General features: G+C 37.6%; 1 protein-coding gene across 1 annotated transcript in view; it reads left to right on the top strand.

Moving 5' to 3' along the window:
• Positions 1-25,943, top strand: part of SAMSN1 (SAM domain, SH3 domain and nuclear localization signals 1) — a 172,260-nt gene that overhangs the window by 16,930 nt on the left and 129,387 nt on the right. The window contains exon 3 of the mRNA XM_054542837.2: positions 25,177-25,217. Coding sequence (XP_054398812.1) covers positions 25,177-25,217 — 41 coding nt within the window. The remainder of the gene's footprint in view (positions 1-25,176; positions 25,218-25,943) is intronic.

The following is a 25,943-nucleotide window of genomic DNA, read 5'->3' as shown; positions in this document are numbered from 1 at the left end:
AAAGCAAGTTTAATAATAAGTCTTAGTAACATAAAAATAATACGAAAATATTTTTTAATGCAGTGGAAACTCTTCCCTTACCTTTACACCTTTTTGAATGTCTCTAAGATGTTGATGTTGCTAGATATGCATAAGAGGGGGCAATAATATTTTGCACATATTAGTGTGAGAGATATAAACCATTCACATGGAGGCTGTCAATTGACATTGCAAATTGTTCATAAGCATTTTCACCCCATAATTAAAAAGAAAAATTGAAGAAGCTGAAGAGCCTGAAGATATTTTCTTAAATGTGTGAGTTTAGTAAATATGCTTAAAAACCAAACCATTTCATGGTCAACTAGTCTACTAAAATTTTTTCAAACTTCATTTATATTGCAAAAGAAGACAAAAATGATAAAAACATGATTTAAATTGCTATAGCTCTGTCTCTGTAATTTCTCAGCATTTAATTAAAAATGTATGTATACATACAAACATGTATGTATGTATACAGGCATACTGAAAAGTCAGTTCAACCCTTAATTTCACCTTTTAGTTGTTGAATTATGCCATTCCGATCAAAGTATTATTAATACTTATTATATTCCTAATGAAAACTATTTCACAGCTTAGATGAATAAAGTCAATTTTTTAAATAATTAAATCAAAATATTTTAAGTACCTCCTTTCTTAGTATCCCCAGTTAATGGTTTGGAGCTTTCCTAAATTTCCTTCTCAGCCTTTGAGGAACAGATTTTTTCTTTTTCTCCTGGTATTGGCACTTTCTTCCCCCATCTTGACGTAAGGAAAAAAAGTTTCGGACCAGACTTAACAGTACCAGAAAAAAATATTATTCCATTTGGACTGGTTCTTCAGAAATACTCTGAAATCACCCCTAAAGCTAATGGAGTTATGGCTCAAGCTCCCAGTCCTCAATCCGGGTATTTGTAACCTTTCCAGAGAAGAGAGTTACTCCCAAAATCTCTAGAACCAACCTGACAATACAACTATTTGTTACGAAGGTAACTATAGCCCATAATAAAAATAATGTCGGTTGCCACATGAATTGAAAAAGGAAAATCAAAATGAGAGAAGAATCCTTGGCTTTTGGCTCCCCTTATGAAATATATTATTTATTCATACTTAACTAGGAATTTCACCCTTTGGATATCACTGCTTTGAACATAGTGGGAGTTCCATAGATGAACATAAGATCATCAATATTCTCAAAGGAGATGATCCAGTGTAATTCATACGTACAATTATAGGGTAGAGGCATTGAACAGAAAGAGGTTTATTTGGGGGTTTTAAATTAAGAATATCATACATCATCATAAATATCTAGTTTGTATTTTAATTGCAGTTTTAGGAAGGTTGATAATGGATAGCTCGTCCAAAGAGAAACCAATTTAAGATATGGGATGTTATTAAATGTTTAAAAGAGAAATAATAAGTGATCCACTTGCAGTATATTAGGAAAGGCATAAAGTGTTGGAGGACAACTGCCAAAACTAGCGGGAGTGAACAAGCATGCGGCTAAGTAAATGCGCTGAAAAAAAACTAACATATTAGCCTAAGGACTGATCATTCCATAATGTTATTTTAAATGTAGCCTGTAACTGCTTGATTCTGTATCTATTTTAGTATCTCCTTATGTCTGAAGCTCACAAAGTATTTGAATTAGAAAAAGAGTGAGAACGCTATGGTTTGAATGTCTCTCCTAAAGTTCATGTGTTGGAAATTTAATCCCCAGTGCAATCATATTGACAGGTGGGACCCATAAGAAGAGATTAATAGATCATGAGCGCTCTAACCTTACAAATGGATTAATGTCATTATCATGAGAGTGAGTTTGTTATCGAGAGTGGGTTTGTTATAAAAGCCAAGTTTGGCCCTCTCTTGTTCTTTTTGTTTTGCCCTCTTTTGCCCTTTTGCTTTCTGCCATGGAATGACACAGGAAGAAGGTCCTCACGAGATGTGGCCCCTCTGTCTTGGACTTCTCAGCTTCCAGAACTGTGAGCCAGTAAATTCCTGTTTGCTATAAATTACCCAGTCTCAGGTATTCTGTTATAGCAACACAAAACAGATTAAGACAGAGAATATAAAATGTTTGTATCTCTGCCAATTTCGGGTTAACTGGATCAAGGCTGAATTATCTGACTTGCTGTCTATATTGATTGAAGTAAGCAAATAATTGTCAATTTTCCACTTCATTTTGTATCTCAAATTGATAGAAAACTTGAGCCCTTTAAAAAATGTGCTTAAATGTGGGTCAAAGGCATTGTTCCTATTATTAATATCTTTTGCATAGTGGTCATTCAATAAATATTTGTAAGCTAAATAAACGGATCAGTGAAGGTTCATTACTCAAGCTAAAGAAAGTCTTAATAATAATGGAGAGCCAATGATGCAGCGGATAAAATTGTCAGCTTTGGATTTGAGCAGTTACGGATTCTCTTTCTAGCTCTGTCACTTAGAAGCTATATGACCTTGGAAAGTTGCTTAAAGTCTTGCAGTCTCCGTTTCCTTACACTGTAGAACGAGGTGAATAATGTTCTGTATAAATTTGCCAAATTCAACTGTGGAAAACAGAATCTACTCTTGCTACTAGAAGCAGGCAGGATTTAGCATAGAAGTTAGAGAACCCTCAGAAGGGCTGATTTTCGCACTCTAGAGTAGGGACTGAAAATCATAGCCTTAGGCAGCCCGTAATTGTATCATGCACGAGCTAAAAATGGCTTTTATATTTTTAAAAGTATCTTTAAAAACAGAAACAAAAATAAAGGAGACAATAGAATGCAATAGAAACTGTGTCTCACAAACCTAAAATATTTCTATCTGATTTTCACAGAAAAAGTTTGCTAACCCCTGCCCTAGAGCTACACTGTACAACCACAGGTGGCAATTGAGTACTTGAAAAGTGGTTAGTCCAAATGCAGATGGACAATAAGTGTAAAATATATAATATGTTTTAAAGACTTCATATGAAAAAAATGAGTAAAACATAGGTTATTAATAATTTTGTAATGATGATTTGATGAAGTGATAATATTTGATATATTTTAGGTAAAAAGGAAATTTTGCTCATTTCCTTTAACATGGCTACTGGATGTGGCCTCCACTTTCACATCCCACTTTCCAAATTTCACATGGATGCATATAATCTGCCAAGTCTAAATCATATCTGCTATCCAAGCTTTGCGGGAATGTATATAATGTGGTTTTTAGTCTTCTGGTTTTTGCAAAGAGAAAGACACACCCGAAGGTAGGTGGGGGAAAGTTAAGGGGAAGTCTACTATGTCCACCACTCTCCCCTCCCAGGGTCTTTAATCCTTATCATAATTGGTGTCACTACACTCAAACCAAAACACACACACACAAAAACAGTGCCATCTCACCACTGGAACTCCTTTGCAGTGTATGTGAAGGATGGCTGGCTTTCAGAAGGTGACTCTCTTTTGTCTCTAGAGAATATAATTTGTGTTAAGCCGGCCCCAGGCACAGCTTTATGGCAACATTTAAAATGAGTTGGATATAACAACCTCTCTGCAATACTTGGGTCCTGTAAACTGTTAATAGATTAAGACCTTTTTTTTTTTTTCAGTTAAGATACAGACCGATGACCAAAAAAAGCAAGATTATTCAATCACATTATTTTAGAGAATAAATCACAAACAAAGGAGTTGATACACAAAATTTTGCTGCAACTTCTGGCAGTCATTCTCAATAGCAGCTGAATTGAAGGATTACCTGAAGACAAACAGATACCCAAACCCCATCTTGGACCTATTACATTGCTAAAAGACAATTACAGCAGCCCTGTCCATTAGAAATATAACGTGACTCACACATTTTAGTTATTCTAGTTGACAAAATAAAATGTTTTAAAAAGAGAGACAGATCAAATTAATTTTAATAAAATATTGAATTAAGCCAATATAGCTAAAATATTATCATTTCAACATGTAACTAATACAAAATTAATGAGATTTTTGTATGCTTGTTTCTAAACTAACACTTTGAAATCTGATGTGTATTTTATAGTTAAGGCATATTTCAGTTCAGATGCTGAAACTTCAATGGTTAAAGTGCAATCAGTCCCAGCGAAAAAAATCTCACCTTTGGTTTTAAATTAAAATTAAAATTAAATTAAATTAAAATTCACTTCCTAAATTGTATCAGCCACATATTAAGCACTCAATAGCCACTTGAGACTATGGATGGCTGCCATATTGGACAAGGTAGGATTGAAAGCTTGAAATTGCTGATGGTGCCGAGGCATAAAAGTAACCAGATAATATCAATTCTCCTCTTCACTTAGGGAAGTATAGATGTTAAAGTATAAAAATGTTTGATGATAGGCAATTAGTTATAAACTTTTTGAAAGAGCACAAATGTTAAAGTATAACAATACTTGATAATAAACAGTTATACACTTTTTTTTGTTTGTTTTTTTGAGACGGAGTCTCGCTCTGTCGCCCCGGCTGGAGTGCAGTGGCACGATCTTGGCTCACTGCAAGCTCCACCTCCCGGGTTCAAGCGATTCCACCCCCAACCCCGCCCCCGCCTCAGCCTCCCGAGTAGCTGGGACTACAGGTGCGTGTCACCATGCCCAACTAATTTTTTGTATTTTAATAGAGACAGGGTTTCACCATGTTGGCCAGGATGGTCTCAATCTCCTGATCTCGTGACCTCATGATCCGCCTGCCTCGGCCTCCTAAAGTGCTGGGATGACAAGCTTGAGCCACCGCATCTGGCCAGTTATACACTTAGAGATAAAATTATAGGAAACACATCCGTTTACCAATGAGGAAGGTGAGATTAGTGACGACTGCAGTGACAGATGGAGTCTAGGCTGGAGTTCTGGATCCCAAGTAGTAGTCCTGTTTTTTGGTCTCTCTGCCACAAGTGTGTGTGGTGGCAGTAGGGTGGGGGGTTATGTGCATGCACGTGTACACAAGAGTGAGAGAGATTAAGAGGGGATGATTAGAAGAGTGTCTTTTTGGGAGATAAGAAGTGAAGAAGAGGGAACGATGGTAGGAAAAATAACCCAACCTTATAGTATATGTGCTAAATATATTCTGATATCTAGAGAACATAGTGAAAAGAACTTGAGATGGGTGAATAGACTTACATTTTATTTCTGCTTTCAGACTGGGAACTGTGTCTTTGGGAATGTGATTGAATTTCTCTGACCCTAAGTTTTCTGAGCAATAGAATATGGATAAAAATTTCTGTGTCTTGCAGAAAACAAAAACACTGCATGTTCTCACTCATAGGTGGGAATTAAACAATGAGAACACTTGGACACAGGGCAGGGAACATCACACACCGGGGCCTGTTGTGGGGTGGGGGACTGGGGGAGGGACAGCATTAGGAGAAATACCTAATGTAAATGATGAGCTGTTGGGTGCAGCAAACCAACATGGCACATGTATACCACGTTGTGCACGTGGACCCTAGAACTTAAAGTATAATAATAATAATAATAATAAATTCTGTCTCTTGGTTTGCAGCGAGCATCAAATGTTATAACCCACTTTAAGCACCTGGCATGGTGCATGTTAATGATCATCGCCGTTCCTTCTGCAAACCACCACACCCGGGCAGAGTAATCTTTTAATTTAGTATCCTTGATTAAATGACTTTAAGTCAAACTCTCACTTAATCTTGGATGTTATTTTAAAATAACTGCTTAAAATAATTTGTAATCAATGCTTCTTATCTAAAAGTATTGATTTTTACTGGACAAGAAGCAGCAACAGGATTTATTGTTGATGTGCATTAGAAAACCCAAGATTTTAATCTCCACAAATTGCCTCAAACACCTAGGTGTAGTGCAGAGTTTGACAATTCAGCCTTAGATTTCCTACCAAATGTAGACAGCTGTAAACAAGAACATCTATTATAGTGGCATTTTTTTACCTCCTAATTCATATTTCAGGGTTTTCTTTTCCTTTTGATTTTTTTTTTTAATTTTTTTCACTTTGAGTTCCGGGATACATGTGCAGAACGTGCGGGGTTGTTACATAGGTATATGTGTGCCATGGTGTTTTGCTGCACCTATCAACCCATCACCTAGGTTTTAAGCCCCACATACATTAGGTATTTATCCTTATGCTATCCCTCCCCTTGTCACTGCCCCCTAACAGTCCGTGGTATGTGTTGTTCCCCTCCCTGTGTCCATGTGTTCTCATTGTTCAACTCCCACTTATGAGTGAGAACATGTGATGTTTGGTCTTCTGTTCCTGTGTTAGTTTGCTGAGGATAATTGCTTCCAGCTTCACCCATGTCTCTGCAAAGGACATGATCTCATTCCTTTTTGTGGCCACATAGTATTTCATGGTGTATATGTACCACATTTTCTTTTCCAGTCTATCATTGATGGACATTTAGGTTGGTTCCATGTCGTTGCTATTGTGAACAGTGCTATAATAAACATAAGTGTGCATGTATCTTTATAACAGAATGATTTATATTCCTTTGGGTATATACCCAGTAAGGGGATATATGGGTCAAATTGTATTTCTGGGTCAAATGGTATTTCTGGTTCCAGATCCTTGAGGTATCACCACACTGTCTTCCACAATGGATGAACTAATTCACATTCCCACTAACAGTGTAAAAGCCTTTCTATTTCTCTACATCTTCACCAGCATCTGTTTTTTCTTGATTTTTTAATAATCACCATCTGACTGGCGTGAGATGGTATCTCATTGTGGTTTTGATTTGCATTTCTCTAACGATCAGTGATGTTGAACTTGTCTTCATGTTTGTTGGCTGCATAAATGTCTTCTTTTGAGAAGTATCAGTTTATCTCCTTTGCCTACTTTTTGATGGGGCCGTTTATTTTTTTTCATGGAAATTTGTTTAAGTTCCTTGTAAATTCTGGATATTAGACCTTTGTCACATGGTAGATTGCAAAAATTTTCTCCCATTCTGTAGATTGCCTGTTTACTCTGATGATAGTTTCTTTTTCTGTGCAGAAGCTCTTTAGTTTAATTAGATCCCATTTGTCAATTTTAGCTTTTGTTGCAATTGCTTTTGGTGATTTCATCATAAAATCTTTGTCTGTGCCTATGTCCTGAATGGTATTGCCTACGTTTTATTCTAGGGGTTTTTTTTTATAGTTTTGGGTTTTAAATTTAAGTCTTTAATCCATCTTAAGTTAATTTTTGTATAAGGTGTAAGGAAGAGGTCCAGTTTCAGTTTTCTGCATATGGCTAGCCAGTTTTCCCAACACCATTTATTAAATAGGGATAATGATAATAAAATTAAATATTTTAAAAATCTGAGTTTAATTTTTTATATACTTACTCATCAACATTTCGTACTGATAAAAAGCACTGGAAAAATCCATTAAATTATTCCCAGCTACTAGATGTTAATGAGAAAGTAATATAGCAGATTCAAGCATAGTTTTAAAGACAAACAATATGATATGTGTCTAACAGTTGGTTAGCGCTCAGCACTAATGAGGTCAAGGTCAGGGGTTAATCCCCTCATGGCTAGTTAGTTTTGTTCTATTTCATAGCCAAAGGCAGCATACATGACCTCAGATAGCTGACTTGGATATGCACGCTATTGATCATTAGGGAGTCTCGGCTGAAGGATAGAGGGCACCAGCACAAAACCATTGCCCATTATGGGAAGAACAACTGAAGGGTAGAACTACCCTGCTCCATTTGTCCATGAAGATTTTCCTTTACTATAATCAGTATTAGGCCACCAGGTATAAATTCTCCACTTTCAACGTGGGATAACTTATCAGACAATAGTAAGAGCATTAAAATAGAAAACTGAGTTCTCCTCCTGGCTTGGTTCCTAAATAGAACTTGATTAAGTCATTACCCAATCCAGAACACAGTTTTTACCTCTATAAACTAACAGAGTTAGACCAGGCCCCATGCTGCACTAGAATGGCTCCATAAATACATTCAAGATTTTTTTGGAGTGGAGAGTTGTCCAACATTAAACTGTATTACTTTCCTTTTGGTACTGAAGAAGGAAAAATTTTAAGAGGACCTCAATGAACCCCACTGTATTTATCAGGGTTCTCTAGAGAAACAGAACTAATAGGGTGTGCATGGTGTGTGTGTGTGTGTATGTGTGTGTGTGTGGAGAGAGAGAGAGAGAAAGCAACATCTAGACTGGTGTTTCACTAAATATCCGGGTACTGTGGCCTAGCCATGTTGACACATAAAATAAATTAACCATAACATCTGCCTTTTGGTATTTACGTCCTTGTGTAATCTTCATCCTTGCATGTTACTTGATTCCAACAGAGTAGGGCAAAGGTGACAGGAAGTCACTTTTGTGATTAGGGTATAAAAGACAGGCTAGCAGACTGCCTCTGTTGCCTTCTTGTTTTGCACACTATGATGAAGCCAGATTCCACGTGGAAGAGACCCGCATGATAAGGAACTAGGAAAGGCATTCAGTCTATAGCCAGCAATGAAGTAAGGCCTCCAGCCCAACAGCCTTCAGGAAATTGAATGCTGCCAACAATCACTGAGTAAAATTAAAGGAGAATCTTTTCCCTAGCTGAACCTTCAGATGAAACGTTAAACCTTTGGGCCCACAATTGATTACAATCCTGTGAGTGACCATGGAACAGAGAACCCATCTAAGTCAGGCCCATATTCTTAACCCACAGAAACTCTGAGATAATAAACATATATGTTTTAAGCCATTAAATTTGGAAGTAATTTGTTGCACAACAATAAATAACTAATACAGGAACTAAAATTAATGTGACAAGATATTGATCAGGGTTATTTGCAGATATACAAATGAATGCTAGTTAATTTAAGCAGAAAGGAATATACTACAGGTTATAGAGAGCCCAGAATTATTGGGAACTCAAAACACATACTCTAAGCTTGCAGGGATTACACTGAGAAGGCACAGTATAAACCAGCCACCAAAGATTGCTGCTGCTTCTATCACAGTTAGGAAGTGGCCAAATCAAGAAGCTGCTACCACAATGGCTGGATCCAGAACCACACTCTCTCCACTGAAGTCTGTGACATTAAAAATAGATGCACACGCCTTGCTGTTTCCCTATGTTAGTCAGGTTTTGTATCAGTGTCTTAAGTTAGCATCTGTGATAGATGTGACCTAAACAACATATCTTATTCTAGTAGCAAGAGAAGTTAGATGTGTTTTTTCCTTCCTTCCCTTCCTTCCTTCCTTCCTTCTTCCTACTTCTCTTTTTTCTTCTCTTCCTCTTCTTATTCCTTCTTCTACACATTGATTTTCAGATCAATGAAAGACAGATATCCACTTCAGCAAGAAAATATATATTCAAAATATCTAGAGAGTAACATAAGTAACTGTGATTAAATTCTGGTTTATAAGTATCAAGCCTAACTTCTATAAGAATCCCCAGAAGGAATTCCTAAAAATAATGCAATACAGTAATTAGAAGCACAAAATTTGGGGGAGGAAGTCAAACAAACATTATAAAAATCCCATCTTGGGTGGGGCATGGTGGTTCACGTCTGTAATCCCAGCACTTTGGGAGGCAGAGATGGGCAGATCATGAAGTCAGGAGTTTAAGACCAGTCTGGCCAATATGGTGAACCCTGTCTCTATTAAAAATACAAAAAATTAGCCAGGTGTGGTGGTGGGCACCTGTAATCCCAGCTACTCGGAAGGCTGAGGCAGAAGAATTGCTTGAACCCAGAAAGCCTGGGTGATGGAGCAAGACTCCGTCTCAAAGAAAAAAAAAACAAATCCCATCTTGGACAAGTACCTTAAACTCTTTAAGCCCTTGTTTCTTCTCCTATAAAATAAGAAAACTATTTGTTACCTCTTAACTATCAGGTAAGAATAAAAAGTGACAATGTATTTTATACTATTAGCAGGAAGGCTGGGACAAGGTAAATGATCAATAGCAGGTGTTAACTCTAAGTACATAACTGTGGTTCGTAGTTTAATGGTACAAGTCCCATGGAGAACATGAGATTTAAGCTTAGCTTAAAAAGGAAGAACTAGAGTTAAAAATGATGAAAGAGAGGTGTTTAAGATGTTGTCACTGCACAGTGTCCCAGAACATTTCACAAAAGGTCTTAAAAAACCACTTAGAGTCTAGTGTCTTATAAATGGGTAAATGGACACATTGAATTGTGACACGTCATCTTAGAATAGGTGAGTAATGGAGAAGTCAAAGTAGGTGACTCCCAAGTTGGTATTCTAACCACTTAACTGCATTTCTTACTTGACTTAAACTATTAAAATTGAGAGTTTTTTGTTCTGTCTTATATTATCATCAGCATTGACACAGCTATTAATAACATAGACACTAAAGGAAGAAAATGAGATTAACAATGGCATCCATCAGCGAGGTCTTCATCAAACTATGGACAAGAGGAGTCAATGTCAAAACAGTGCACATAATCCTTTCCTTGACTTTGAGATTGTATAATGTCTCATAACAAGCCAATATGTAAAACATAGATTACGTTGACTAAAAAGACTGCACTTTTCTTTCATTTTTATTGTTTCCTGTTATATCTATGATTACATACAGCTGTTCTTCTGCCACCAATTCACATATGAACACCTTTTGGTAGTTTTAATTGGTTTCCTCCCATAAATAGAGGCTTATGTTAAAATAAAATGAAATCAATAGATTAAGGTTAATTGTGCTCTGTTCTTTTTTTATTTCCTAGGCTTACAGGAGAACTACTAATTGAATCTGATGAAAGCCATGGTTATCTCTTTAATCATCTTTAAAAAAAAAAAGCTGTAAAGCAAAAAAGCCCGTTCCTACTTTAATTTTCTCTTAAAAGCATTTGTCATCACTACTGACATTGGACTGAACTACTATAGATCAGGAAGCATGGATTGTTTCTACAGAAAGGGATTTTAAAGTTCCTGTTCATCAGCCTTCGTTTTATGCATGGACACCTGATCGAGCTCTGGGTGGGTTCCTGGGTCTTGTCCAGTTTAGTAGCAGCCCTAGGAGAGCAAGCCAGGTTCTGGGGTACCAGTTCAGTGCTTTTCCATTGCAAAGATGGAATTTGACATTTTTACCCATCGGATTTCCTATCACATTTTTTTGCAAGTTTGCTTGGCTTGCTCTTGTTTCATTTGTGGCTATGAAGATTAAAGAAGATAATAAGTGGCAGGAAACATGGAACTTAATAAACATTAGTTATTCTTTCCCTTTCTAAAACCTTGTGTAAATATAATTTTATAAATCACATTTAAGGACACTTAAGAGACCTCTGTTTTAAGACATCTGGAAGGGAATCTTTTTGAAAAGGAGGAATCTTTCATAATGCAAATAACCATCCCCTAGGTAACCTATTTTGCCATCCTGGATATTTATAGTGCTCCGAGAAGAGTTTGTTGCTTTAGAATTGATATAATGCTCTCTTCGCATACTAGTAGACAAATGGCAAAGTTCGTGCAATTTACCAGCCCTCTTCCTGATGGATTATGGCCCCGTGCATTCTCCAGGCACTATAAGCTACAGGACCTGCCCTGCGATGAGAGGCTGTGTGTGGATGCTGTACACCACCCTCTTAGAGAAATCAGAATTCATTAGCTGTATGGGGTTGTTTCTTGAAGACAGGAGCTGGACAGGCTGGCGAGAATGCCTTACTTTTCCCATCAGAAAGAGCTGATTGTTGCTTTTCCTTCTTCATTTCATTCTCACAGGAGGATAAAATCTGTTTTCCCTGAGAACCATAACATTATTACAGTAATATGCTGAGGGGGCTTTCTAATGCACAGACTGTCATCTAAATTCAATGGTTCCTGAAGTGTCCGCTTTTAATTAACTGTGCTGTCATAAATTGCTGGGCATTCTTTGATGATGATGATGATGGCAGCTACAAAATTATTAATACCTTTAAAACACATCAGTGTGCTGTCTACACACTTGTCTTCAAATAGTACTAAATTATTAGTATTAGTGCTTGAAGAAGGGTGTTCTTTCTGAGTTATTTAGTAGTGACATGTGGTATTACATTTCTCTGCATTTTTGTAGCTAATCTCCCTTCTGGCTAATAGTGCTTCTTTGTGAAATTTCTGACCTAGATGATCAGTAGCTTTTGTATCTATGCCGTCAAGCATAGAAGTAGTATCATGTAGTAGTGAAGACACCACGCACAAAACCCTAGTTTTATCACTTACTAGTTGTGTGAGCTTAGGCAAGAATGTTGACTGCTCTGTGCCTCTGTTCACCCATCTATAAATTTATCTATAAATTGAGGTTAATTGTAATAGTGTCAACCCTACAGATTGTTGTGAGAATTAAATTAATTACTACACAAAAAGCATTTAGAACTATGCTTGATACTGTATGTATTCCACCGTTATTATTCTGCAGATGTGTAAAATCAAGAAATCACAAAAAGGATAGGTTTTTATCCTTGTCATTCTTAGTAACTTGCTTTTTAACTGACTGGGCTCTGACATTTACCAACATTCCCCTTTGCCATAGTGATCTCATTCATAACTTGGGAGACTTCTCCTTCATTGGATTTTTTCCATACATTTGCAATCAGGCATAGAGGAAGGCAGTAGGACTTCTTCACATTTGTGATCACTTGTTACCAGTCACATAAATCTTGTTTTGAGAATACAGTTCATGGCTCAATATATATTTTTTCATCTTTCTGATTGCCTTAGATGCACTGATCATGGCTCAATATATATTTTTTCATCTTTCTGATTGCCTTAGATGCACTGAAAAATTAGTCTATTAACTTTTTCTTTTTTTATTTTAAAATTGTTTTATTTTATTTTATTTCATATTTTAGTTGACACAATAATTGTACATATTTGGGGATTATACAGTGGTGTTTCAATATATATCATGTATAGTGATCAGATCAGAGTAAGTAGCATGTCCATCATCTCAAATATCATTTCTTTGTGTTGATAACACTCAACATCTTTATTTTAGGTATTTGAAACTATAATATATTATTGTTAATCATCCTATAGTTCTGTGGAACACTAGAAGTTATTCTTTCTATCCAGCATAATTTGTAACCTTTAATGAAATGATTTTAATCTCCTAGCCCATTGATTGGTTGCTGTTGTGTTTCATCTTGTATATTTGTCTTTGTTTTAATTGATATTTTTAAGTCTTATTGCAGAAATTTCTTTCTATTCCTATAAAAATAATTTCAGCTCCTGGTACCATCCTGTCTATTGCTGGACTAGAGCAAAGTTTGTCTCACTTTTTGGGAGAGGATATTCAACATGGAAGGAGAAATGGTGCTCCCCAGACAAGGGAGAAGTCTCAGGGACACAAACCCCTTTTCTGTATCACATTTCCCAGAATCACTTATCCTCGTAGTTAACTTCCAAAATGCCTCCTTTAGCCTTAAGAAGATAACATGAAATAGTTTTCTATTAATCATGCCCTGATAAGCTCACAGCATCATTTTACTTTTTTTTGTTTTTGATTTTATGTTAGTGTATCCTCATATTTGTTAAAAATTTTAGTTCAATTTGGTACATTTATTGAGCATCCATGCTGTGCATGACGATGCTCACTGCTACTAGGGGGATCTCTTTCCTCACAAAGCCCTGTTGATATTGGCCATGGGCCTCCAGACAATTTGTAGAGCCACCTTTCAAAGTACAAGTATGTGTGAGAATAGTCTCCCTAACAGCCTTCAATTCTAGATCAGTTTGGAGTCAGATCAAGCCACACTCTGAGTGCTTCCACCTTGAGCATATCTAAATTGAGGCAAGGATGGAGTGTATTCAGAGAACAAGAGAGTCCTTTTGTTTTCCAGGAGTCTATGAGGAAGTAAAATTTGGTGAAAAATTTTGGAAGACTAAATGTTCATATGACTTTTATTGGTGTATAAGCATTTATGCACCTAACATTAGCTCCAAGTCTTATCAAGTTCTCCTGGTGTTTATATTATTGATTTTTTTTTATTATTATTATACTTGAAGTTCTAGGGTACATGTGTACAATGTGCAGGTTTGTTACATATGTATACATGTGCCATATTGGTGTGCTGCACCCATTAACTCATCATTTACATTAGGTATATCTCCTAAAGCTATCCCTCCCCCCAGCCCCACCCCACGATAGGCCCCGGTGTGTGATGTTCCTCACCCTGTGTCCAAGTGTTCTCATTGTTCAATTCCCACCTATGAGTGAGAACATGTGGTGTTCAGCTTTTTGTCTTTATGATAGTTTGCTGAGAATGATGGTTTCCAGCTTCATTCATGTCCCTACAAAGGACATGAACTCATCATTTTTTATGGCTGCATAGTATTCCATGGTGTATATGTGTCATATTTTCTTAATCCAGTCTATCATTGATGGACATTTGGGTTGGTTCCAAGTCTTTGCTATTGTGAATAGTGCCACAGTAAACATACGTGTGCATGTGTCTTTGTAGCAGAATAATTTATAATCCTTTGGGTATATACCAGTAATGGGATGGCTGGGTCAAATGGTATTTCTAGTTCTAGATCCTTGAGGAATCGTCACACTGTCTTCCACAATGGTTGAACTAGTTTACAGTCCCACCAACAGTGTAAAAGTGTTCCTATTTCTCCACATCCTCTCCAGCCCCTGTTGTTTCCTGACTTTTTAATGATTGCCATTCTAACTGGTGTGAGATGGTATCTCATTGTGGTTTTGATTTGCATTTCTCTGATGGCCAGTGATGATGAGCATTTTTTCATGTATCTTTTGGCTGCATAAATGTCTTCTTTTGAGAAGTGTCTGTTGATATCCTTTGCCCACTTTTTGATGGGGTTGTTTGTTTTTTTCTTGTAAGTTTGTTTGAGTTCTTTGTAGACTCTGGATATTAGCCCTTTGTCAGATGAGTAGATTGCAAAAATTTTCTCCTGTTCTGTAGGTTGCCTGTTCACTCTGATGGTAGTTTCTTTTGCTGTGCAGAAGCTCTTTAGTTTAATTAGATGCCATTTGTCAATTTTGGCTTTTGTTGTTATTGCTTTTGGTGTTTTAGACATGAAGTCCTTGTCCATGCCTATGTCCTGAATGGTATTGCCTAGGTTTTCTTCTAGGGTTTTTATGGTTTTAGGTCTCACATGTAAGTCTTTAATCCATCTTGAATTAATTTTTGTGTAAGGTGTAAGGAAGGGATCCAGTTTCAGCTTTCTACATATGGCTAGCCAGTTTTCCCAGCACCATTTATTAAATAGGGAATCCTCTCCCCATTGCTTGTTTTTGTCAGGTTTGTCAAAGATCAGTTGATTGTAGATGTGTGTTATTATTTCAGAGGGCTCTGTTCTGTTCCATTGGTCTATATCTCTGTTTGGGTACCAGTACCATGCTGTTTTGGTTACTGTAGCCTTGTAGTATAGTTTGAACTCAGGTAGTGTGATCCCTCCAGCTTTGTTCTTTTGGTTTAGGATTGTCCTGGCAATGCAGGCTCTTTTTTGGTTCCATATGAACTTTAAAGTAGTTTTTTCCAATTCTGTGAAGAAAGTCATTGGTAGCTTGATGGGGATGGCACTGAATCTATAAATTACCTTGGGCAGTATGGCCATTTTCACGATACTGATTCTTCCTATCCATGAGCATGGAATGTTCTTCCATTTGTTTGTGTCCTCTTTTATCTCATTGAGCAGTGGTTTGTAGTTCTCCTTGAAGAGGTCCTTCACATCCCTGGTAAGTTGGATTCCTGGGTATTTTGTTCTCTTTGAAGCAATTGTGAATGGGAGTTCACTCATGATTTGGCTTTCTGTTTGTCTGTTATTAGTGTATAAGAACGCTTGTGATTTTTGCACATTGATTTTGTATCCTGAGACTTTGCTGAAGTTGCTTATCAGCTTAAGGAGATTTAGGGCTGAGATGATGGGGTTTTCTAAATATACAATCATGTCATCTGCAAACAGGGACAATTTGACTTCCTCTTTTCCTAATTGAATACCCTGTATTTCTTTCTCCTGCCTCATTGCCCTGGCCAGAACTTCCAATGCTATGTTGAATAGGAGTGGAGAGAGAGGGCATCCCTGTCTTGTGCCAGTTTTCAAAGGGAATGCTTCCAGTTTTTGCCCATTCAGTATGATATTGGCTGTGGGTTTGACATAAATAACTCTTATTATTTTGAGATACGTCCCATCAATACCTAATTTATGGAGAGTTTTTATCATGAAGGGTTGTTGAATTTTGTCAAAGGCCTTTTCTGCATCTATTGAGATAATCATGTGGTTTTTGTCGTTGGTTCTGTTTATATGCTGGATTACGTTTATTGACTTGTGTATGTTGAACCAGCCTTGCATCCAAGGTATGAAGCCCATTTAATCATGGTGGATAAGCTTTTTGATGTGCTATTGGATTCGGTTTGCCAGTATTTTATTGAGCATTTTTGCATCGATGTTCATAAGGGATATTGGTCTAAAATTCTCTTTTTTGGTTGTGTCTCTTCCAGGCTTTGGTATCAGGATGATGCTGGCCTCATAAAATGAGTTAGAGAGGATTCCCTCTTTTCTGTTGATTGGAATAGTTTCAGAAGGAATGGTACCAGCTCCTCCTTGTACCTCTGCTAGAATTCGGCTGTGGATCCATCTGGTCCTGGACTTTTTTTGGTTGGTAGGCTATTAATTATTGCCTCAATTTCAGAGCCTGTTATTGGTCTATTCAGGGATTCACCTTATTCCTGGTTTAGTCTTGGGAGGGTGTATATGTCAAGGAATTTATCCATTTCTTCTAGATTTTCTAGTTTATTTGCATATAGATGTTTATAGTATTCTCTGATGGTAGTTTGTATTTCTGTGGGATCAGTCATGATATCCCCTTTATCATTTCTTATTGCGTCTATTTGATTCTTCTCTCTTTTCTTCCTTATTAGAATTGCTAGCGGTCTATCAATTTTGTTGATCTTTTCAAAGAACCAGCTGCTGGAATCATTGATTTTTTGAAGGGTTTTTTGTGTCTCTATTTCCTTCAGTTCTGCTCTGATCTTAGTTATTTCTTGCCTTCTGCTAACTTTTGAATGTGTTTGCTCTTGCTTCTCTAGTTCTTTTAATTGTGATGTTAGGGTGTTGATTTTAGATCTTCCCTGCTTTCTCTTGTGGGCATTTAGTGCTATAAATTTCCCTCTACACATTTCTTTAAATGTGTCCCAGAGATTCTGGTATGTTGTGTCTTTGTTATCATTGGTTTCAAAGAACATCTTTATTTCTGCCTTCATTTCGTTATGTACCCAGCAGTCATTCAAGAGCAGGTTGTTCAGTTTCCATGTAGTTGAGCAGTTTTGAGTGAGTTTCTTAATCCTGAGTTCTAGTTTGATTGCACTGTGGTCTGAGAGACAGTTTGTTATAATTTCTGTTCTTTTACATTTGCTGAGGAGTGCTTTACTTCCAACTATGTGGTCAATTTTGGAATAAGTGCAGTGCGGTGCTGAGAAGAATGTATATTCTGTTGATTTGGGGTGGAGAGTTCTGTAGATGTCTATTAGGTCTGCTTGGTGCAGAGCTGAGTTCAATTCCTGGATATCCTTGTGAACTTTCTGTCTTGTTGATCTGTCTAGTGTTGACAGTGGGGTGTTAAAGTCTCCCGTTATTATTGTGTGGAAGTCTAAGTCTCTTTGTAGGTCTCTAAGGACTTGCTTTATGAATCTGGGTGCTTCTGTATTAGGTGCATATATATTTAGGATAGTTAGCTCGGCTTGTTGAATTGATCCCTTTACCATTATGTAATGGCCTTCTTTGTCTCTTTTGATCTTTGTTGGTTTAAAGTCTGTTTTATCCGAGACTGGGATTGCAATCCCTGCCTTTTTATGTTTTCCAATTGCTTGGTAGGTCTTCCATCCCTTTATTTTGAGCCTATGTGTGGCTCTGCACATGAGATGGGTCTCCTGAATACAGCACACTGATGCTGATGGGTCTTGACTCTTTATCCAATTTGCCAGTCTGTGTCTTTTAATTGGAGCATTTAGTCCATTTACATTTAAGGTTAATATTGTTATGTGTGAATTTGATCCTGTCATTATGATGTTAGCTGGTTATTTTGCTTGTTAGTTGATGCAGTTTCTTCCTAGCATCGATGGTCTTTACAATTTGGCATGTTTTTACAGTAGCTGGTACTGGTTGTTCCTTACTGTGTTTAGTGCTTCCTTGGGGAGATCTTGTAGGGCAGGCCTGGTGGTGACAAAATGTCTCAGCGTTTGCTTGTCTGTAAAGGATTTTATTTCTCCTTCACTTATGAAGCTTGGTTTGGCTGGATATGAAATTCTGGGTTGAAAATTCTTTTCTTTAAGGAAGTTGAATATTGGCCCCCACTCTCTTCTGGCTTGTAGAGTTTCTGCAGAGAGGTCCGCTGTTAGTCTGATGGGCTTCCCTTTGTGGGTAACCTGACCTTTCTCTCTGGCTGCCCTTAACATTTTTTCCTTCATTTCAACTTTGGTGAATCTGACAATTATGTGTCTTGGAATTGCTCTTCTCGAGGAGTATCTTTGTAGCATTCTCTGTATTTCCTGAATTTTGATGTTGGCCTGCCTTGCTAGGTTGGGGAAGTTTTCCTGGATAAAATCCTGCAGAGTGTTTTCTAACTTGGTTCCATTCTCCCCGTCACTTTCAGGTACACCAATCAGATGTAGATTTGGTCTTTTCACATAGTCCCATAATTCTTAGAGGCTTTGTTCATTTCTTTTTACTCTTTTTTCTCTAAACTTCTCTTCTTGCTTCATTTCATTCATTTGATCTTCAATCACTGATACCCTTTTTTCCCATTGATCGAATTGGCTACTGAAGCTTGTGGATTCGTCACGTAGTTCTCGTACCATGGTTTTCAGCTCCATCGGGTCATTTAAGGACTTCTCTACACTGATTATTCTAGTTAGCCATTCGTTTAATCTTTTTCCAAGGTTTTTAGCTTCTTTGCAATGGGTTCGAACTTCCTCCTTCAGCTCGGAGAAGTTTGATCATCTGAAGCCTTCTTCTCTCAACTGGTCAAAGTCATTCTCCGTCCAGCTTTGCTCTGTTGCTGGCGAGGAGCTGCGTTCCTTTGAAGGAGGAGAGGCACTCTGATTTTTAGAATTTTCAGCTTTTCTGCTCTGTTTTTCCCCCATCTTTGTGGTTTTATCTACCTTTGGTCTTGATGATGGTGATGTACAGATGGGGTTTTGGTGTGGATGTCCCTTCCTTTCTGTTTGTTAGTTTTCCTTCTAACAGTCAGGACCCTCAGCTGCAGGTATGTTGGTGTTTGCTGGAGGTCCAATCCAGACCCTGTTTGCCTGGGTATCAACAGCGGAGACTGCAGAACAGAGAAGATTGCTGAACAGCAAATGTTGCTGCCTGATCGTTCCTCTGGAAGCTTCGTCTCGGAGGGGTACCCAGCCATGTGCGGTGTCAGTCTGCCCCTACTGGGGTGTGCCTCCCAGTTAGGCTACTCGAGGGTCAGGGGCCCACTTGAGGGGGCAGTCTGTCCGTTCTCAGATCTCTAACTCCATGCTGGGAGAACCACTACTCTCTTCAAAGCTGTCAGACACGGACATTTAATTCTGCAGAGGTTTCTGCTGTCTTTTGTTTGGCTATGCCCTGCCCCCAAAGGTGGAGTCTACAGACGCATGCAGGCCTCCTTGAGCTGTGGTGGGCTCCACCCAGTTCGAGCTTCCCAGCAACTTTGTTTATCTACTCAAGCCTCAGCAATGGCATGTGCCCCTTCTCCAGCCTCGCTGCCACCTTGCAGTTTGATCTCAGACTGCTGTGCTAGCAATGAGTGAGGCTCCGTGGGAGTGGGATCCTCCAAGCCAGGCATGGGATGTAATCTCCTGGAGTGCCATTTGCTAAGACTGTTGGAAAAGTGCAGTATTAGGGTGGGAGTGACCCGATTTTCCAGGTGCTGTCTGTCACAGCTTCCCTTGGCTAGGAAAGAGGATTCCTTGGCCCCTTGCACTTCCCAGGTGAGGTGATGCCTCATCCTGCTTTGGCTCACACTCAGTGGGCTGCACCCACTGTCCTGCACCCACTGTCTGACAAGCCCCCGTGAGATGAATCCAGTACCTCAGATGGAAATGCAGAAATCACCTGTCTTCTGTGTCACTCATGCTGGGAGCTATAGACTGGAGCTGTTCCTATTCGGCCATCTTGGAACCACCCTGTCTATTAACTTTGAAGTTTCATAATCATCCTCTTTACCACATGTCTACTGGAATTTTAAAAATGAACTGTCATGTCTTCTTTGAAAATCTGTAGGAAATTTGTTGAAACATAGAAAGCCAAGAAATATCCAGAAACATACTTATTCAGTTTGCGTGTGGCATTCTTGGAATCACTGTATTTTAATATTAATATAACCATTTTAGTTATGCAAGTGAACAATCTTCATTTTTGCAAGAGAATGAATTAAACAAAATAGAAATTGAATTAGCTTATTTTAATAGGAATTTATATGTGTGTTATACGTATTTACATATGTGTTTGTACCCATGTTCAATTCACTTCAAAATCAGAATTCTATGTAACTATTAATAAACAATTTATCTAATGAGAAATATCATCTATATGTATCTCCAGTGTGTTTGACATCATGTAAGGATTTTATATAGGTTAACTCATTTAATCTTTAAAGCTAAAAAAATGGAATTCAATAGGATTCTGAGATCAACAGTCATTGGTGATAGATAATTGAAAGAAAGACTACTTGCAATTCTTTTTTGCATCTAAAACAATGAGGGGTACATGAAATGCTACCTTAAAATATGACACATTGGCATACTGAATGTATTAGACCATGTTCACACTGCTATAAAGAAATACCCAGAACTGGGCAATCTAAAGGAAAGAGGTTTAATGGACTCATAGTCAAACCGCTGTGAGGGAGGCCTCAGGAAACTTACAATCATGACAGAAGGGGAAGCAGGCAGAATGTACCTTCTTCGCATGGTGGCAGGAGAGAGAAATGCATGTGTAGGAGGAACTGTTAACCACTTATGAAACCATCACATCTCGTGAGAACTCACTCAGTATCACGAGAACAGCATAGGGAAAACCATCCCCATGACCCAATTCCCTCCAAGTTCCTCCCTCAACACCTAGGGATTACAATTCAAGATGAGATTTGGGTGGGGACACAAAGCCTAACCATATCACTGACTATCTTGAAGTGAAGGAAATTAAGAAAACAGCAGAAGCAGGAAGATATCTCTGACTTTCTCTTGCCCCTTCTCTCCTAAAGTGGACCATAGAAACGGAAATTTCCATTGCCCCTTTCTCCCCTGAAACAGGCCATAGAATTATAATTCCCCCTCTCTCCTACCCTGAAGCAGGCCATAAAATCTAAGAAGATCACTGTCTGAATTACTCTCGCCTTCTCCTCCTCTGAAGGCTCTCAAATGACAGGTATTCTGCCCTATACTCAGAGAAAAGGGATGTCACACAGAGAGGCCAAGAAGAAGCTGAACAAACAGGCCTTGCTAAATTCCCTCCAGTTTATTACCATCAGATCATACCTTTTGTCTTCCAATCATATTTCTTCATGGCAATTAAAAAAAAAATACACTTTTCTCTGAGTTTTAGGGACTTCATTTCTGAAGGTTTATGCCACATAAAACTTTTATTAAATAAGTATGTATTATTTTATCCTGCTAATCTCTCTTTTGTTATAGGAATATCAGCCATGAACTTTGTGATAGGTGAGGAAATAAATCTTCTCTCCCCTACAACAGCGTCTGGTACATAGTAGATGTTCAATAAGTGTCTGTTGAATAAAATGTGAATGTAGAAATGAATGACTTGTGCAATTCCAAAAAAAAAAAAAATACATTAGAAATGTTTTAAATCCACCAGTATTTAGTTAAGGTAAAGCACTATATGCTTGATCCTAAGAGTCCATTTATCATTTTGAGCCTCAATTTTTTCATTTTCAAATCAAAGTTTGCATCAGCTCTACAGTCCTAAAAATTCACCATGGGATTTACATCATCAACTACTGCCAATCAGTTTTCTCTGGTACAGAATCACCTTTCACATTTCCATTAGCTAGGCAACAACAACTCCTGACATATTTACATTTTTCCTTTTGACTTTGTAATTTGAAAGTGAGGTTTACAAACCAATAAAGCAAGAAACAGGCACATATTAGGCTCAATCCCAAAGGATAGTCATCTGTAACCTCTGCATGAGAATAGAAATATATTTGATATCTACACTTTGTCTGTTCTTTTAAGGTACATCTTCTCTTTCTATTTGTTAAAACTTTGACCTAATTTTATATATGGAAGTGCTTTGCTCTTAGAGTCTACCCTCATTTACCTTAAAAATAACACAGCTTGGAAATGTTTCTTAGTTTCTGTTGGTTTATTTGTAATAATTTTTCTACATTTCATTTTTATTTTCTAACAATTGCTAGGGAGAAAAATAAAATTAAGCCACACATTCCCTAGTGAATGAAAGGTAAGAAGAATGATTACTGCCTAACTTAGGGGATACTGAAGTGAAGGCTAACAGGAGTAAGTTTTACCCAGTATTCATGGCAAATGTCAAATTAAAGGACTACACATTTTTTCACTGAAATAACCCTCTGAAGTGGTATCTTCCTTTTGGAATTCAGAGTAGAACGCACACACACACACACACACACACACACACATATATACACAGCTGTGGTTCTAAAAATAAAACTGTATGTGGTCTTTCTTTGACTTGCCCCTCTAGGAATAAAGTACCCAGGGTATGAACTCCAATGTACGTGACAGTCTGCTTATGTAAGCAGTAGTCAGAATTGAAAGCCATTTACATTTTCCACAGCTGCTTTGAGTCTGGTATAAACAGTACTAAAAATTGCTTAACCAGTTCAGTAGTAATCTACAACTAGACAACACCGAGGGAATAGACCTATTATTCTAATTAAGTAGATGTTGGCCTGTTTAAGTAATCCTTCTTCCTCATATAATCACACTCCAGACCCACATTTAATGTGCCTGACTCTCCCTACCCTTGTAGGAAGCAGGTTGCCTAAGGAGAACTACATTAACTCTTTCATCTTAATAGAGATTAAAAAGAAGTTTCAGCTTAATTTTTTGCCCAAAATATTCATTACAAGAAAGTCTTTTAACAAAATTTCCCAAACCTACACTGATTCATCATGAGGAAAAATTGGATGACCCCAATTCCAGTAAAACCAGAACGAAGTGGATAGTCCCTACAGAATATTGTGACAACACACATAGTAAAAGTAACCAATCTCTATTTGTGGTTTTAGGAAACTACTTTAATCTCAGTCCAGATGTCTCCAAACTTCAAACCAGAAGCTAATTATTTTCCTTTCACCACAATCAGCTGTTACAAGTGTTTAAGCTTTGTGTGGATCCCATACCTAATTGTATTAGCAAAAGCTTCACCCAGGTGATACAGGAGACTATGTTCGCATAATACGTCTTCTTTCCAGATTCAAACTCTCTGGCTCAATTGCATATAAATTTTGAGAGCCATCTGGAATTAATCCCTTTGATAGCAAAGGCAGAGGAACACTGATATAAGAAGTTGGTTCCAAAATACTGTGACTTGAACAATTAAAAATTAAAAGGTATCGAATGTTTCCCATATTCCTTATTGCAAATCTTGTCTATTTTCACAAAAGGTAGACTATTTTGAAGAGGGCAACATTCATAATCCCAAGAGATTTATCTAAACCCATAGGACAAACTAATGAGACTCAGGATGATGGATTTTGACTATTGAGACATATTTGGTCCTGATTGCATAGACGGTGGAACATGGAGCTTGCTTGTTCTTTCCTAGTGAGTTCCAAATACATATAACAGAAAAACACTACTACAAAGATGGATGGCCATCCTCTTTCCTCATGATTTTCACAAAGCTTGTTAAATGTGAGTGGCTACTGATTGTGGGGCAAGGAACACAATTAGCTTCTAATCTGAGGTTTGGAGAGATCTGGCCCAAGACCTAAACAATTTCAGAAAAAGACCTTGAATAGAGATTGCATACTTTTAGGGCACAGGATGACAAAGCATAGAGAATGGAAGGAGCAGTCCATCTGACCATTAACTCCTCAAAGGCCTGTTGATATCCTCTCTCACATTAGGGCTCAATTCATGCTTCCCACATCCTTACCTACAACCCCCATCCGCCACCTCTTCCCTACAAGCAATATCCTATGGGTCATGCACAAGTATTTCAAACTTGGTAATACGTGCTCCTCGAGTTCAGGGACTGACTGTTTTAGCATGAGGGGTTTTAGTAACGCTCTGCTCAACCACTAGGAAAATAAAAAATTCAAATTGTCGTCTGCAGTTGAAAATCTTGATACAAACAAAATAAAGCTTAGATAAATGGCCCCTTCAATCGCTATCTTGGGGAAAGGTTATCTTGGATTTCACTGTGCTCAGGCTGGTACTATTAACGACCGGAATAATAGAATCAAACTTCCTTTTTCTGGTTTCCATTCACCTTTCCTCTTAGCCTTAGCATTTGTGTTTTTTCCCCTCAGAAGTGGAATATTGGTTGCAATTTTCTTTAGTACGTAAATTTCTACCATGCCAAACAAACGAACCTCTCCAGAACACAATTGGTTGCCTTTCATGTAGATATTCAGTAAATGATTTTTAAATGGAGGAGTGGGTGAATAATAAAGACAGAATCTGAAGAGCTTTTAAAGGTGTCTAGGGAAGTTTAAGCTCTTTCAAGGATGGTGAAACGTGACAAATTCTTTCCCCAAAAGTGTAAGGGATTTTACACAACTGTCACTTGATCTGAAGAAAAAGGTCAGATGAATCACGAATATATTTCAACACCCTCAGGGTATTGTGATAGGCTACTTTCCATCTTTCTCAAATGAAGGCACTCTACGATACAACTAACACACCCTGGTATGTGTCTCTCTCCTTGGTTTTGGTGGATTGATGGAGGGACAGAAGGTTTAGATAATGAGGATTTAATTGGATGTTTTAATTTAAAAGACCTGTTGTTGTTTTTAAACTGGCAAGGGCTTAAAATAAGATATAAGCCGTAGCTAATAAAGGAAACATCCTACCTTTCTCAAAGTTACAAAGACAAAAGGAAAAAAAAAGTTAAAATTTGAGCCAAACTTTTGTGACACATTACTAAAATGCAATGGGGGACATATCAGTCTTTTTTACTAGGGAAAAGGCGAAAGGAACTACATTTGGATTATACTAGAAAATGAATGAATTCTCTTTCAGATCTCTTGATACAGTTTTGTCTTATTTTATGTTATTTATTTTATCTTATTCATTTTATTTTATTTTACAGGGAGTTTCTAATTTGGAGAATGCAAAACCAAAAAAGAGAAAGTAAGTCAAATTTACTTGGTGAACTTCACGTTCCCTTAGTTCTGTAATGTTGAATGTGAATTTTTAGTGGACTTTGTGCCAAAGTACTTTTTTTTTTTGCAGCTATCATGTACAAATCTAGATGTGGCTTGCTTTGCTACCATTTCTTTGTTTATGCTGATGCATGGGAAAGCTGTGTTGTGACATTCCAGTAGACAGGGATGTGAAAATTAAATTTTCAGAAGAAACATGTGTCTAAACCAGGCCTAGATTAAAGTGGGAGCCTCCATAAAAACATATTTCTATCAGTGACCTATAAATCTTCTGAAGTATTTTTCTAATCCACATAAAAATGTGTTTGCAAAGAGTTTCAGGTTATTTAGGTCAGGGCCTGGCTTTACATTCAGCACATCCAGCTGCCAGAGGACATGACATACACATTGCATAAGGTAATGGGATTTTAATTGATAAGCAGGAACTACACATGGGCAGGAAGCTGGTTTATGGGGAAACTTTCAGATTGGTTGCCGAGGATATAGAAGAATGGCTTCCTTGCACCCTGGATTGGTCTGAGGCCAATTGTGAATTACGTGATGTTCTCTCTGGGTGTCCTTTTTCTCAAAAGCTCTTATTCTATTCCCACCCAGGCACTCTGTGCGTTTTCATATTCTTTCCTTTTTTTTTTTTTCTTTTTTTTCCCCCTGCTCAAAGCTTTCTCCCAGTTAAAAATATAAAACACATTCATAG

Source organism: Pongo abelii, chromosome 22, assembly GCF_028885655.2.
Source record: "Pongo abelii isolate AG06213 chromosome 22, NHGRI_mPonAbe1-v2.0_pri, whole genome shotgun sequence".
NCBI lineage: Eukaryota > Metazoa > Chordata > Mammalia > Primates > Hominidae > Pongo > Pongo abelii.
Note: the sequence above shows the minus strand (reverse complement) of the source record. Positions and strands in the feature narration are given on the sequence as shown.